The sequence below is a fragment of the Chiloscyllium plagiosum genome, unplaced genomic scaffold (assembly GCF_037043375.1).
Source record: "Chiloscyllium plagiosum isolate Xiang-an unplaced genomic scaffold, Cpla_swu_hap1 HiC_scaffold_36, whole genome shotgun sequence".
Taxonomy (NCBI): Eukaryota; Metazoa; Chordata; class Chondrichthyes; order Orectolobiformes; family Hemiscylliidae; genus Chiloscyllium; species Chiloscyllium plagiosum.
The window spans coordinates 8584456-8601671 of NW_028270174.1; the positions used below are offsets into that span (position 1 = coordinate 8584456).

General features: G+C 38.7%; 1 protein-coding gene across 2 annotated transcripts in view; it reads right to left on the reverse strand.

Moving 5' to 3' along the window:
- Nucleotides 1-17216, reverse strand: part of LOC122539496 (SWI/SNF-related matrix-associated actin-dependent regulator of chromatin subfamily A containing DEAD/H box 1-like) — a 123248-nt gene that overhangs the window by 19455 nt on the left and 86577 nt on the right. For both annotated transcript variants that reach the window (XM_043674403.2, XM_043674404.2), the window contains 8 exons: nucleotides 9882-9957; nucleotides 9097-9232; nucleotides 8613-8750; nucleotides 5893-5988; nucleotides 3156-3273; nucleotides 2403-2521; nucleotides 1923-2111; nucleotides 1140-1258 (listed from right to left, as the gene is read on the reverse strand). In XM_043674403.2, coding sequence (XP_043530338.2) covers nucleotides 1140-1258; nucleotides 1923-2111; nucleotides 2403-2521; nucleotides 3156-3273; nucleotides 5893-5988; nucleotides 8613-8750; nucleotides 9097-9232; nucleotides 9882-9957 — 991 coding nt within the window. The remainder of the gene's footprint in view (nucleotides 1-1139; nucleotides 1259-1922; nucleotides 2112-2402; nucleotides 2522-3155; nucleotides 3274-5892; nucleotides 5989-8612; nucleotides 8751-9096; nucleotides 9233-9881; nucleotides 9958-17216) is intronic.

Sequence of the window (17216 nt, forward strand, 5' to 3'; positions counted from 1 at the left end):
TAACTGTTCTGGAACAGCTTGGCTGGGACAGTGACAAGTTCTGAAATACAAATTTTCAGTATTATGGCCAGAACGTTGACAGGGCCTACAATCTTTGCAGTATTTAGTCCTTCCAACCATTTCTCGTTATCACACGGAGTGAACTGATTGGCTGAAGACTAGTATCAATAATGCTGAGGACCACTGGAGGAGGCAGCGATGGATCAATCACTTGGTACTTCTGGCTGAAGATTGCTACGAACGCTTCAGCTTTATCTTTTGCACTTGTGTTTTGAACTCTTGAATCATTGAGTACGGGGATATTTGTAGAACCTTCTCCTAAGTGTTACTTGTGCAGCACCATACACAACTGGATGTAGCAGGACTTAGATCTGACCTGTGGGTAATGGGATCACTTAGCTCAATCTATCACTTGTTGCTTATGCTGTTTGGCATGCAATTAGTCCTTTATGGTATTTTGAGATATTTTGAGGGAAATCTCTCGATACACTAGACTCTACTGAAACCCTGTTGATTCCATTCCTAGACCAAAACAGACCAATTTAGCAAATAGCAGTGTCCTCTGTGAAAATCAAAAGTACTCTTTGCCTTGAAGCATGCTTCTTTCAAGTTTTGCAAGCCAAGCTACAGTGAGAAAAGGTTTTTTAAACAATTGAAAAGACAGCACTGATAAAAAGGTATTTTGGAAAAGAGCAATTGATACTCAAATAATAGAAGTTGAATCAATGAAAGCAGAAAACATGGAAGCATTCCTGACAAGCAGCACCAATAAGGCAATAATTCATTTTATTGAAACAAATAAGTATATTAACTGTCGACTTAATTGTTGCAAAGCACAGATATCCTGAAGAAACTTCTTAAATAGTTTATGCACTTATTCAAAACTGTTAAGGATGAACTAAAATAAAATATAAAATCACATTTAATTTTTAAACTTGCACACACAAATCTTTTCTAATTGTCTGCTTTTTAAGACCCAACTGAAAGTTTCCAACCTTGAGTCAGTAACTTACTGCTATGACTGTGACCATTGCATATGCTACAATTTCTTGGACGAGTCAACAAAATGCTGAAATTAAGTGAAATAATGTATGTTCTATGCAAACAGTACAATAAAGTGAAATACACATTAACTTTACCTATCAGAGATTTGGGTTTTGCCATCCAGTCGAAGATATCGGTGTTTATGGTGTCTCAAGAATACTTCCAGAATGTCCAACATCATAGTAAACTGACTAAACAGCACAACTCTGGAACCCTAAAAGCAATATCAAATTAGAGGCATTGATATAAAATTGAATTAGAGCTGGAGCTTCTCAGTTTTATTTCAGCACACATCAGTTATCAGCATACACACACAGGCATTTGTTTTCTTTTCTAGTAAGTGTCCTATTCTGTTGGCCATAGTTAAGTCCGGAGAGTTAAGCATTACGATGTGCAAACTATTTGTTTTATTTTTAAAACGTCCAATAAAATTATATTCAAATAGATGTTATAGATTGAAAATAGCATTGTACAAAGACTTAACTAATGAATTAATATAATTGGAATATAAGAGACTAAAAATATAACTGATAGTTTCCTGCATTATGAATAAGTCTTGAAGAGTGCTTTTTCTTCCCCACATTCCTATCACAAACCTTCTGTGCAGAGCATTTGTTTGTTCTATCCAAAATAGTTTTTGCGCTAAGGGCAGAAACAGAGTTCCTACAATCCATTTCCAAGCCCTGAACATGCTACTCAATACTTGAACATGAGATGTTGACAAACTCAGCAAAAATATTTACTGAATGCATGCTCCGCTCAGCTTACACAACATAAAAACACAGCAAAAGCAACTATCCATATATTATTTCTAACTTATCTTCAGTAGATGATCATCAACAAAAGGGAATAAACATTATAATTGTTTGGAAAATTACCTCCTCTTTAAGTTCTGTAAGTATATTCTCCAGAATTTGGAACTTCCCAGAATCCAAAAGCAGCTCCATTTCTAACTGAAAGCTTCTTATGCTACTGTATTCTTGACACAAATGGTGCAATTCAAAATCCGTCATCGCCTCCATGTCTTCAAAGATGAGATCAGGGTTGGCATCTCTGTGAGTGGGCTCCTGAGGATGGAATGAATTAGCACTAAAGGCTCCTTTCTGCATCCCAGTCATGTAACCATCATACACTATCAAAGGGGAGTGAGTTTTAGTCTTAGCTTTACTTAAGACATTTAATTTGCCAGTACATAACAATAAATGCTATATAAAAGCCACTTATTTCTGTAAAGGAACTTCATTCAAATTTATCATAACTTTGCTGGAAGTAGCTAGTTAGGGTTTTATTTTAAATCACAGAAATTAAGAAGAATATTTTGAAATTGGAGCAACTTTAGATGTGATCAGAAATCTTACCTTTTTCATCAACTTAGCCATTTTCCTCAACTTTTCCACAGTGTAATATTGCCTATGAAGTAGCGGGTGATTGGCCATCTTACGAAGTTGCATCATCACATTACATAACTCGTTCTTTTCTGAGATAAACATAAAAATGTTAATTGTTCAGGTTAGAATTCCTCAAACAAACTGCATTCTGTTAACTTGTTTGAACAGCTTCTCACACTTTCCGTTTACGAAGCTGAGAAGACTTGTATTAAAACAAATAAATGTATTCATACAAATTACTTTGACTGTCATTTTTTAAAGGCAGTTGTGTGGCATGTTTCTTCAAGTTTTGATATTGTAGAGTGACACGTGATGTTCCTTAAAACCATCCATGCATAATGATCTTGAAGATCATCCCATACTACTCTCACCAGCACAGTACTATGGAGCAAAGTGGATGCAAACTCCCATGCGTCACCGAAGACAGCATTTAATTTTTAATTGTAGAAAGACTTGGGACTACAACTGTAAAGGTCCTTGATTAAAAAAAAAACATGAGGAGTGAACAAAGCTGAGTTTAAAATAAATTCTTCATTTATTTGCCAAGGACGATTCTGCATCATGAACATGTATCATCATTTTAGTCTAAGTGGAAAGACTTTTTAAAAGCTTTCAACTAAAAAAAACAACAAAAGTACAACTTAAAAAATGAATATAGACAATTGCACTTAATTAGATTGAACATACAACACAAAATTAGTCATTAACAGATATAGAATGTACCATTACTGTTGATTGATTTCTTCAACTTCTTGTAGAGAGCAGCGTACGCCTGTTCTTGTTTATCAGACATTGAACATATTTCTACACGGTCTTGCTTGGGTGGAAGCTGTTGTAAGACCTAAACAACAAATTTGTATATTTGAATGATGAGGAAACAACTTTCAAAACAAAAAACAGGAAAGGGAAAACAATATTGATATCTCATGGATATTTGGAATCGCTTCTTCCTATATTTGGACTTATGCTTGCTAGGAAAACACACTATTTTATTTTAGCAAAATGTTAGTTATAAGATGATTAATGTGGGGTGATACAGGTATCCAAGCTTTTTTTGTTTTGCAGGCGACAGACATTTAGCTTCAAGGGCCAGTCACCCGGGTTCGATTCCACCTCAGGCAACTGACTGTGGGGTTTGCACATTCTCCCTGTGTATTATGAAAGAAAGGCTTATGCCCGAAACGTCGATTCTCCTGTTTCCTGGATGCTGCCTGACCTGCTGCGCTGTTCCAGCAACACATTTTCAGCTCTGATCTCCAGCATCTGCAGACCTCACTTTCTCCCCACTATGGAAGTATAGGTGAGTTCTGTACCTTTAAGGGAGAGTGAAGGCTGGCAAGGACTGAATGACATCACGGTGTGCTGAACAGTTTAAAAATGTAACATTTGGTTGTGAAACAAATAGCTGGAACTGTGTTGCCATGGTACATTACAAATTCGATTCGGCCAGTTTAAATTATGTCTCAAGATACCAAAATCAATCAAATTTGAATTTTATTGTTTTGATGACACCAAATCAATGAAATGGTCTGATGTTTTGGGGTATATAAAATTGGGTATTTTGAACAGTTGGGGAGAACGGCAAACAGCAGTGAAGCACCAACCGCTGTCAGAAAAGCTCTCTGAGACATTTGTACAACAGAAGACTGAAGGAAAGACCACCAAGGAAAATCTACAGAGGAAAACGTACAGAGGAGAATTGACACAGCTGGCAGGTTTTGAAAAATGATTTTGTGTACATCTTATTCCAGGTTTTTCGTTTTTAAAATCGGACCAGTATTATACAGTGGGAGGTAAAAGATAGGTTTAAAAAGGAGTTGTAAATAGCTGCTGTCTAATGTTCTCTTTTGTACTTAAAAGAATAAAATTGTTAATGTTATCTATAAATAGTGATATTTGGGATAGTTCTTTGTCACTTGAAATTTCACAGATTATCGCATGAGGTGAGCTTTTCTGTGTGTCTGGTTTAAAGTAGCAGAGGGCTTTACCCAGTGTTGTAACATCAGGTTTGTGTGGGTTTCCTCCCACAGTCCAAAGAAGTGCAGGTTAGGTGAATGCTAAATTGCCCATAGTGTTCAGGGATGTGTAGGTTAGGTACATTAGTCAGGGGAAATGTAAAAGTTGTAGGGTACGGGAATGGGAATGGGCGGGAAACTCTTCGGAAGGTTGGTATGGACTTGTTAGGTCAAGTGGCCTGTTTCCACACCGTGGAGATTCTATGAATACATATCTTACAATCAATATCACTGAAACTAAGTCAGTACCTTGTTGATGTTAGAGGGAGATTGACGTACACAAGTTGACAGGTCATTATAATATTGTTGCTATTGAACTTTTGCTGTGCAAAAATTAGTTGGCAAATTTCCTACGTTACAGTCACTATATTTTAAAACATCCTCTTTGGTTTTAAAGCATTTTTAGATGCACAGGAGTCATGAAAAATGCTATATCAATGCAAATGGCCACTTTTTTGCACTGGTGGAAGGTCATTGATCTGCAATTTTAACTTGGTTTTTCTCAGTGCAGATGTTGCCTAGTCTCTTCAGTGCTTCCACAACTTTCAATGTATGTCAACATTCTAAAAAAAAGTATACTCATGAGGGATTCATCGAGTCAGAAATGTACAGCATGAAAACAGACCCATCAGTCCAACTCATCCATGCTGACCAGATATCCTAAACAACATCTAGTCCCATTTGCCAGCACTTGGTTAATATCCATCTAAAACCTTTCTATTCATGTACCTATCCAGATGCTTTTTAAATGTTGTAATTGTACCAACACCCACCACGTCCTCTGGCAGCTCATTCCATACATCCAGCACCCTCTGCATGAAAAAGTTGTCCCTTTGGTCCCTTTTAAATTGTTCCCCTCTCACCTTAAAGCTATGTCCTCTAGTTTTAGACACCCCCACTCCAGGGAAAAGATGTTGTCCATTTATCCTATCCATGCCTCTACAAGGTCACTCCTCAGCTTCTCACGCTCCATGGAGAATAGCCGCAGTCTATTCAGCCTCTCCCTATAGCTCAAATTGTCCAACCCTGGCAACTTCATTGTAAATCTTTGAGCCCTTTCAAGTTTCCTACATGAAGGAGATCAGAATTGAACAAAGTATTCCAAAACTAGCCTAATCAATGTTGTGTATAGCTGCATTATGATCTCCAACTCCTATACTCAGTGCACTGACCAATAAAGGCTAGCATATCAAATGCCTTGTTCACTATACCATCTACCTATGACTTCACTTTCAAAGGTAGTCTCCTGCAGGTTAGCATCACTACAAAAACAGGCAGCATTAAAAGGTAATGCAATCACTGCACATAACATGCTGAGAACATTCAGCAATATGTGAAACATGCATTAAAAGACCTATGTTTTAAAAAACAGTAACATTGTTCAGATAAAATTCGGCAAATCAGGAATGAGCCAAGACACCAGATTACAGGAAGAACAGTGTTACCTCACTCTTGACTCTCCTCAGAATAAATGGCTTCATGATTTTCTTGGCATGAGCAATTCTCCCTTTTTCAAAACTACTTTGCTGTTCCAAGGTTTTCTATAAAGAAACAAGACAAACTATAGGATAAATACATCAAGATAATGGAACAGTAACTGTGTTAATGTATTTATAGAGTTAAGCATATCTGCACTTGAATAGAGGATGAGAAGAAATATGAAAAATGGTATAAAGAAAATATTCAAGCATACAAGTTATAAAAAAATCATCTGTACAGAAAGTGAATAAAAACAGCAATATTCGTAACTCACACTGTTGAAACCATCAACTAGACTAGCTATATGCACAGCTCTCAAAAGGCTACATTTAATTTTCAGTAGCAATAATTCGACACAAAAGGAGTGCAACTACTACTTCAAACAAAAACAGTAAACGCTGGAGAAGCACAGTAGGTGTGAAGAGATAGAGTTAATGTTGAGTCCAAGGATAGTTCTTCAAAACTGAAAGAGCTGCAAAATTGTGCTTTTTATGCTGTTAATGGGGGGGGGGGGGGGGGGGGGGGGAAAGAAAGAGTGTCAGAACAGATTGTGGGAGCAAAGGAAAAAGGGGGTGACCATGGCTGCAAAGGATAATTTGAGATACAATGTAAGTTTGACAAAGAAAATACAAGTCACATGATACCAAGTTGTAGTCCCACAAGTTTAATTTGAAATCAAAATAATTTTAATTTTGAGCCTGGACATCTGACGAAGGGGCAGCGCTCAGAAAGCTTGCAAGTTCAAATAAACATATCAGACTATAACCTGATGTCATGTGACTTCTGATCTTGCGCATACCAAACCAACACCAGCATCTCCAAATCAGAGAGAAAATATGTCAGTTCTGCTGACAGCAAAGCCAACAAGATTGACATCAGACAGACAGGTAGGATTTGTAATCAAAATGGAGCTCGTGCTTTGAAGCTGTTGGACTCTGAGTGCAGGTTCATAGCTCCTTGAAACTGGAGTCGCAGGTAGATTAGGATAGTGAAGACAACGTCTGGTATGTTTTCTTTTATGGGATAGAGTATTGAGTACAGGAGTTGGGAGGTCATGTTGCGGCTGTACAGGACATTGGTTAGGCCATTGCTGGAATATTGCATGCAATTCTGGTCTCCTTCCTATCGGAAAGATGTCGTGAAACGTGAAAGGGTTCAGAATAGATTTACAAGGACGTTGCCAAGGTTGGAGGATTTGAGCTATAGGGAGAGGCTGACCAGGCTGGGGCTGTTTTCCCTGGAGCAACAAAGGCGAAGGGGTGACCTTATAGAGGTTTACAAAATTATGAGGGGCATGGATAGATTAAATAGGCAAAGTCTTTTCCCTGGGTTGGGGAGTCTAGGGCACAGGTTTAGGGTGAGAGGGGAAAGATATAAAAGAGACCTAACGGGCAACTTTTTCACAGAGGTTGGTGCATATATGGAATGAGCTGCCAGAGGAACTGGCGGAGGCTGGTACAATTGCAACATTTTAAAGGCATTTGGATGGGCATATGAATATGAAGTGTTTGGAGGGATATGGGCCGGGTGCTGGCAGGTGCGACTAGATTGGGTTGGGATATCTGGTCAGCATGGACAGGTTGGACCGAAAGGTCTGTTTCCATGCTGTACATCTCTATGACTCAAATGTACAGGGTGGTCGATTGAACAAAAGACTGGCGGGGAGCAAAGTGAACATAAGGGAAGCCCTATCATTGTGCTGGAACGGAGGAGGAAAGACGTGAGGGAAGAAGTGCGGAAAATGATTCGGACAAGATAGAGGGCCCTGACAACCATGGTTGGAGGAATCCTTGGTTAGTGAAGGACATGTTGGAGGCTCTCCCATGGAAGATGACTTCATTGGAATGGATGTAACAGAGATACAGCAACTGGAAGAATGGAAGTGTGCTGGGTGGGTGGAAGTCTGGTCAAGGTTACGTCGGGGCTGTAGTGAATAAGTGGACAGCCTCACCCCAGAATTAGAAACAATGAAATCAAAGCAAGGGGAAGAGTGAGAAATGGACCAAGTGATGAGAAAAAGGAAAGAAATTGGAAGTAAACGGCAACATCTTTTTAATTATGGGAGAGAGCAGGAAATAGCACCGACACCATTATTGACACATTGGTGAAAGGGTTGTGGGAGGTATTGTAGAAACACCTTCAGTATATTGCTGGAAAACATTTGATGCACTCAGATTCACTTTAAAACAACTGCCTTCACAATGGCTTCCACAAGTGCAAATATTCTGAAGTTTCAACATCAGATTCCCTATCTAGAAACAGTGCGTTCATATAATCTGGCATGGAACACTTTACAGGCCTGTAATGGCAAATTCTCATCTGTATCCAAAGAAATGATCTTGCCCACTCCTGGCAGAAAAATGCTGACTTTTATTTACAATGATGTTGGAACAATACTGACTGAATCACCCCCATCAACAGTTTACAACTCACCTGTAATAGCAACAAATCTGTTTAGCTTATTTTGATGCGCCTGATCCTAGTGGTAAACTACCAGCACAAACACATCAAAATATTGTTACTAAAAAAAATGTTTCTATAAAAAAAAAATTGAGTTGCAAACAAAATAATGATAGAAATTCTGAACTCATTATCATTGAAGTGCTCTAGTCCAACAAATGTTTTGTTTTTAAAATAAATCAACTGTACATCAACACAGCTATTATTTACAACATTTAACGCTTACACTTTTCGAGGAAAACATCCTGCGAATCTCACTAGTACTGCTGCTGAACATATTTGGCATGACAAAATTCAACAGAGACATCAATTCTAGGAGATTATTCTGCAGTGGAGTCCCAGTCAACAGCAAGCGATGTTCAGCCTAGTAATTAGAAAAAAAATTCAGCCAATGAATTTGCACTGAATGCTCGATACTTTAATGTTATAGGGACTCAGCACCACTAGAGGCTGCACCAATCCAAGAATTTTGATCAGAATATCAAACTTATACAGAATACTCCCAATTCAAAAGTATTCTTATTCAATACATTCACATACTGGAAAAAAAAGTCTATTACAAGAAACAAAATTGTTCTATGGCAGTAAATATTTAAAATGAAAGGGTATTGGAATAATAGAAAACAACAAACAATGAGCTATGTTAGCCTGATGAATAAAATAAGTAAGTAACTGTAGATTTAGTCGGCCTTCAAATGTTTTAAACTTACATTAAATGTCATAAGATGCTGATATCGAATGGAACTCATATTTTTCAGCATGTGTCCTTCATCAAAAACTGCATAATGGAGCTTTAAACGTCGAAAGAGACTGCGGTCATCTGCATTACTTATTGAGCAGCTATACCTGTTGATTAAAGCAACAAACAGATTACATAAATTTTGCTGTTTGAGTTTGAAGTGACAAAATATTTAAGTGGCTTTTAGCATTTCCAAAAACTCCTTCATTAATGATTTTGATTGAGTTTTTAAAAAAAAAACAACTTGCCCTGACCTTGTCAATGATTAACAGAAACTGGACAAAATGGGGATCAGGAACTTCATATAAACATGACAATCCAATATTTTTTTCTGCTTCAGCAGCATCTATTTTGAATGGTTAAGTAGTAATCAGAATATAGACATCAAATCAAAACTTCAGTTATCAATGAACTTGCACTGAATGCTCAATATTTTAATATTGTTGGGCCTCAGCACTTCTAGAGGGTGCACCAATCCAATAATTTTGTACCAGCTTTTAGCAATGGCAATTAACGACAGACTTTGTACTCCCTCTTGTGGCAGAGCGAGTGCAACAGAACACTGCTCAACATTGTTGAAAACTTCAACCAAGTGTGCAAAGTGAGTGCACATTTTGTATCTCTACATTCATCTATGCAAACACTCGTATGCATCAAATTTCAATGTCTAGATGTATTATCCATGGGCTTTTGCATTATTCAACAATCACAAATCTCTGTTGAAATAGTGCATGCAATAGAAATTCCATTACTTACGTAGTCACAATTACACTGAAATCCACAAACTTGTGAAGTATATCAGATCTGAGGACTTTCCGGTCTTCTAAAGATCCTAAGCACCAAAAGCAGCAAATCCATAAATTACTTAAAATAAAGAGTAAAAGGTGCTTTACCTAATGAAATTATACAGCTAAGTGCTGCATTAAGGTGAGGATTAGTACTATATGTGTAACTATTGTAATATTTTATTCTATTTCTCAACAATACCATTAGACCACAAGCTGTAGGAGAATTGGGTCACTCAGCCCACTGGGTTTTGTCCACCATTCTATGAAGATGTAACTAGCAGAGTCGGCAAGGGGCAGCCAGTATATGTGGACATTCAGAAAATGAGAGATTATTGTGCAAGATTGAAGTGCACAGGATTGGGGAAAGTGTATTGAAATGGATGGAAAACTGGTTGGCAGAGAGAAAAAAAAAGGAATTAATGGGGTCCTTTTCAAATTGGCAGGCAGTAACTAGTGGGGTGCCACAGCTATTGGTGCTAGGACCCCAGCTATTCACAATATATATTGATTTGAATGTGGGAACAAAATGTAACATCTCAAAGTTTACAGATAATAACAAGTTAGGTGGGAGGGTGAAGTGCGACAAGAATGCAGGGATGTTTCAACATGTTCTGGACAGGTTGGGTGAGTGGGCAAATCAATGGCAGATGCAGTTTAACCTGGATAAATGCAAGATTATTCACTTTGGAAACAAAAACAAGGCAGCAGATTACTACCTGTATGGCAGTAAATTGGGGGAGGAGAGTGTGCAGCTGAATCTGGGTATCCTTGTGCACCAGGCGCTGAAGATTGGTATACAGGTGCAGCAGGTGGTAAAGAAGGCAAATGGTACGTGGCCTTCACTGTGAGAGGTTTAGAGTACAGGAGCAGGGATGTGTTGTTGCAATTATACAGGGACTTGGTAAGGCCACAGCTAGAATATAGTGTGCAGTGTTGTCTCCTTTCCTGAGGAAGGATGATCTTGCTCTCGAGGGAGAGCAGCGAAGGTTTACCAGGCTGATTCCGGGGATGGTAGGATTGACGTAGGAGGAAAGATCAACAAGGTTAGGAATGTTTTTGCTGGAGTTCAGATGAATCGGGGCGGGAAGGAAAGAATTTCACTGGGGCTTACAAACTTCTATGACAACGAGACAGCGTAGATATAGGATGTTTCCAATGGTGGTTGCGCACAGAACCTGAGGTTATAGTCTGAGGATTTGGGAGTGAGCCATTTAGGACAGAAATGAGAAGACATTTCTTCACCCAAAGAGTAGTGGGCCTGTGAAATTCATTGCCACAGGAAGTTGATGATGCCAAAACATTGAATGTAATCAAGGTGCGGCGAGATATAATACTTGGGGAAAATGGGATCAAAGGTTATGGGTAGAAAACAGGATTAGGCTGTTGAGTTGGATGATCAGCCATGATTGTGATGAATGGCAGAGCAGGTTTGAAGGGGGGAATGGCCTCTTCCTATCTTTTATTTTTCTATTCAATCATGGCAGATATGTTTCTCAACCCCATTCTCCTGCCATCGCCTCAAAACCGTCAACCCCCATATTCTTCAAGATCCTATCTATCTCCTCAATGCACTCAATGACTTGACCTCCGCAGACTTTTGCAGTAATGAGTTCCACAGATCAACCATGGCTGGCTGAAGATCTCAATTCTTAAAAGGTTTTCCCTTCATTGAGACTTTGCCCTCAGGTCCTAGTCTCTCCTACTATTGGAAATTTGTTCTCCAAGTCCACTCCATCCAGGCCTCTCAGTATTATGAAGTTTTAATCAGATCATCCCCGCATCTTTTTAAACTCCATCGAGTGCAGATCCAGAGCCTTCAACTATACAAATATGACAAGCCTCATCACTGGGGTCATTCTTGCGAACCTCCTCTGGATGTCCCCCAATGTTAGCACATCCTTCCTTCGACACAGGTCCCGCATTACTCAATATCCGGAATTGAGTCAAATCCGAGCCTTATACAACCTTGGCAGTACATTGTTGCTTTGGTAGTCCAGCCCTCTTGAAATGAATGCCTACATTGTATTTGCCTGCCCAATCCCCAACTGAATGCGAACTTGAACAGAATCTTGAATTAGAACTCCCAAGTCCCCCTGTGCTTTGGATTTCAGAAGTAACTTCCTATTTAGAAAATAGTTTACAGTTATATTCTTCCCACCAAAGTGCATAACCACCATTTCCCACATCTTTTTCACGTTTGCTACTTCTTTGCCCATTTGCCCAATACGTCCAAGTCCTTCGGCAGCCTCCTGTTTCCTCAACACTGCCTGTCCTTCCACCTCTTTTTGTGTCACTTGGAAACTTAGCAACAATGCCCTCAGTTTCTTCATCCAGATCGCTAACATATGTGAATGGTTGTGGTCCCAACACTAACCTCTGCGGAACTCCTCTAGTACCCAGCTGCCATCATGAAAAAAAACCTTTACCCCACTTGTGGCCTTCTGCCAGTCAGCTAAATCCCCATCCATGCCAGCATCTTGACCCTTATAACACAGGCTGTTAACTTATTTTATTTAGCAGCTCCTGTGTAGCATCTCATCCATGGCTTTCTGGAAATCCAAACAGATCACATCCACAGGCTCTCTTTTGTCTAACTTGTTTGTTATCTCCTCAAAGAATTGTAAGATTGGTCAGACATGAATCTCCCTTGACAAAGCTGTATGGACTCTACTGTATCATGTACTTTCAAGTTCTCCAAAACCTCATCCTTAATAATGGACTCCAAAATCTTACCAATGACAGAGGTCAGGCTAACTGGCTGTTAGTTTCCAATCTTCTGCCTAACCATCCCCCCCCCCCCCCCCCTCTCAAACGGGGGTGTTATAGGAGTAATTTTCCAGGCTTCTGGCACCCTCTGACTCCAGCAATGCCTTAAAGACCATCACCAATGCCTCTACAATCTCCTCCAGGGCTCTGCAGTCTAGTCCAACCAGTCCAAGTGATTTATCCACCTTCAGACCTTTCAGTTTCCCTAGCACATTCTTCTTGGTGATGGCCTCCTCACTTACCTCTGGCCCCTGTCTCTCCAAATTCTGGTATGCTGAGGTCTTCCACCATGAAGACTGATAAAAAATATCTATTCAGTTCCTCCACCATTTCTTTGCTCCCCATTACGACTTTGTCAGCCTCATTTTCCAGCAGTCCAATGTCCACTCTTGCTTCTCTCTCTCTCACCTGTCTTATCTAAAAGCTCCTGAAATATTCTTTTATATTACTAGCTCGCTTATCTTCATATTTCATCTCCTCCTTCTTGTTTTTTCTTTTAGTTATCCTGTGCTAGTTTTTAAAGGCTTCCCACTAATTTTCACCACATTGTATGCCTTTTCTTTTGCTTTTATGCTGTCCCTAAATTCCTTTGATTGCCTCATCCTCCGTTTAGATTTCTTCTTCCTTGGGATGAATTTCTGCTATGGTTCCCAAATTACCTCCAGAAACTCCTGCCATTGTTGCTCCACGATCTCCCTTGCCAGGCTCCCCTTCCAGCTCCTTTTTCATGTCTTTGTAGCTACCTTTATTCAATTGTAGTATCAGTACATCTGATTAAAAAGTTTTCCACTCAAAGTGAACTCTACCATTTTATGGTCACTGCTCCCTAAGGGTTCCTTCATCTTAATCAAGTCTGCCTCATTACACAACACTAATTCTAGAACTGCCTATTCCAAGTGAGCTCTAACACAAAATGCCCTTAGGCATTCCACAAATTCCTTACCTTGGATTCCACTATCAACCTCATTTTCTCAGTTCAACTGCATATTGATGTCCCCATAATGACTGTAATAACACCTTTCTTATTTGCCTTTTCTATTTCCTGATTTATTTTCTTCCCACATCCTATTACTAGGAGGCCTGTACACAACTTCCATTAGGATCTTTTTTCCTTTGCAGTTCCTCAACTCTACCCACTCAGGTTCTATGCCTTCTGACTGTATATCACTCGGAGTTATAGAGTCTTACAGCATGGAGACAGGCCCTTTAGTCCAAACTGGTCCATGCCGACCAAAATGTCCATCTACCATTTTCCTGCGCTTGGCCCATATCCTTCTAACCCTTTCCTATCCACGTATTTACTCAACTGCCTTTTAAATGCTTTTTAATGTACCCACCTCAACCATTTCCGCTGGCAACTCAACCCACGTGTACAACTTCTTGCTATTAATTTCTAACTAACAAGGCAACATCACCCCTCTGCCCATTTACTTGTCCTTTCGAAAGGACATGCTACCTTGGATATTTCGTTCCTGGGCCTAGTCCTCTTACAATTGTTTCTCAGTGATACCCATAACATCATATCTGCCAATCTGTGCTACAAGCTCATTTACCTTATTTTGTATACTGTGTGCATTTAAGTACAAAACCCTCAGTTGTGCTGACTGACACCCCACCCCCACACCTGCAACATTCTTAATTGCCCCCTTACTTCTGTTAGATTCTTGATCCTTTCCATATTCTCTGTCCTATTACTTGTTCTGGAAGCTTCAAGATCAGCTGAGCCCTCTCCCCCTTTAATCTTGTTCCATAAATTTCCATGCAACTGAACCTACCCCTCCACTATTTAGTTTAAAGCCTGATCTACAACACCAGTTACACAATTTGCCAGGACTCCGGTCCTAGCATAATTCAGCTGGACTAATTAAACCCCATTTATAAAAATCCAAAACTGCCCAATACCATTCCAGATTGTACCAAAAGTGTAATCCTAATAAACTAAGGCCTATTCTCACAGGATTATTTTATTAATCGCGTGGTAAAAGTGAAATATTAATGTCCAAATTCTAGTCTCAGATTGGAATTAATTTTATACATTTATTTTTCTCACTCCCTCCCAAAACATTTAAGTTATTTATCTACATTAACCTGAAACTCATAACTGTCTGCATTTCCTGCTCCAAACTTTTTTTTTTGCAGCAATGATGTTATTCGCACAGTAACATTTTGTACTTAAATCCCTTAAGCACTGAATTTTAATTGATTCTTCCCAAACAAAAAAGCTGCCTATCACTGTTTGCCGAATGGGAATTGTTGCAGTGCACCCCAACATTTTAGTTTCACAGGGTGAAAACTCCAATTTACATTATCAATAATATAAAGGCTGCAGGTAGGTGCTTTAACTTTTGGCCTCATCTAAACAACTGAAAACCTGATAAATATAATTGGTGACTAAATTTTCTGTATTTGTTTACTGATTCAGAGCTTCTTCTGCCTAAAACTTGTTTTCCCTAGTCTTAAACATTACACTGGGTAAATACAAGCAGTCATGAAAATGTGTTGCTGGAAAAGCGCAGGTGGTCAGGCAGCATCCAAGGAACAGGAGAATCGACTGTAGAAGGACTGAAGAAGGGCTTATGCCCGAAACGTCGATTCTCCTGTTCCTTGGATGCTGCCTGACCTGCTGCGCTTTTCCAGCAACACATTTTCAACTCTGATCTCCAGCATCTGCAGCACTCACTTTCTCTAAAATACAAGCAGTCAGCATAGATAACATATCAAAATATGTCAAATGATTTTTTTAACAGGAATATAAAGCTTGCAGAAGTGAGACATTGCAAATTTTGCTGTTTGTGCACAGCTGCAATTTGAAATACAATTTCAAACAGCACTTGCAATTTTTGAAGCTTGATTCCAACTTGCATAAGAATGCACACATTCCAATATTAGGGTTTAAAGGTCAACTTATCAGACAAGGAAATGGAGGCAACATGATAGGACTTTACGAAATTACCTCAGCTTGAAGATTCTTCTCAAATCTGCATTATTTACATTTCAATATACTCCAATTAACAAAATACCAATTTTGTAATAGCCATCTCAATATATTACGCTGAGAAATTTGAATGAAATTTTAAATGAATGGAGTGAAAACTTCAGTCAAGAACTTAACATTCAGATTGTAGTGCACAAAAATAATGGTAAATCCATTCTTTATGATACATAATGGAGTAAAAGGCCACAGCTCTATTACTGAGCACAGCAACTAAATGGAATTCAAATAAAGTTTAAAAAAAACACAAAATGGCAGGGTGTAGAATAGAACAGAAATTTAAAAACAAACTAATTTATAATATAATAGCATGTGCAATATTTTTGCAATACAGTGGGTCAAATTTTACTGAAAGTCAACAGCATCTGAAGGACATATTCAGTTGGTAATGTGCAAACTGGGAAGCAACTTGTGAGGAAGTAGTATCACCAGAATCATAACATCACCAAAAGTTGCTGATCAATTTGCAGTGCTTTGTCAACTTTGTGAAAACAGCATCTGAAGATTAATCTCAATGTGGCTATGTGAATGGTTGCAGGATATGTCTTAACTAGTACTGGAGCTGTGAAAAACAGGACATTTCACAATGCAAGTATAATTACCCCATTTTTAAAACTGTAATAAATGCAAAATATTGCAAATTCTGAAGGTCTGAAGACTTTGGACAGTCATACTGGACTCAAAACTTTAACTCTCTCTTCACAGATGCTGTCAGACCTTCTGCATTCCCCCAGGACCACGTTTTTATTATTGAAATAATAATACTTGCCAAATAAATAACCTTGGCACTGCATAAGTGCAGAACCTCTTTTCGTGAAGTGCACATTATTTTCAGAAATATTTAAAGTGATAAAATGAAACATTTATTTATTTTACTTTCCAGTCTGCCCCCTTTCTCTCATTCATTTTTCCCAATTTGTACATCCAGTTTAAGATTAAAATCATTCTGCTTCTTAGTCCTTGCCCTACTCAACACTTAAACCAAAGCAAGTAAAAGCAAAAAAAAGTGCCGAATGCTAGAAGCTGACACAAAAACTTCATGCTTAAATCACACTGGTTAAGGAGACATTTCCAGTGCCATCTCCAATCAATGCCCAAAATATGGGGCTGCATTGCTATGAGCTCACCGTTATAAAAATGTTTAAACATTGAACAGTTATGAACAAATCAAGCAAATGTGGCATGCCATGAGATGTTGAATCCCAGAAAAATCAAATCGGATATGTAAAATTTAGCTTCTTTCTTAAAAATTACAAGTTAATCTTTAAGCTCATGCAGCACAGTCATAAATTGCAAAATTCTGCATAAAACCTCAAGTGGAAGATTTTTTTTTGCCCCAAAACACAACCAGTTTGATTGTTAGCTATTGTGGTATTTTCCCTCAACATATAAGAAAGGGATGATAACCTTATTGGAATTGTATTATAGACCCCCTAATAGTCAGAGGGAAATTGAGATTGAAACTTGTAAGGAGATCTCAGCTATGTGCAAGAATAATAGGGTGATTATGGTAGAGGATTTTAACTTTCCAAACATAGACTGGGA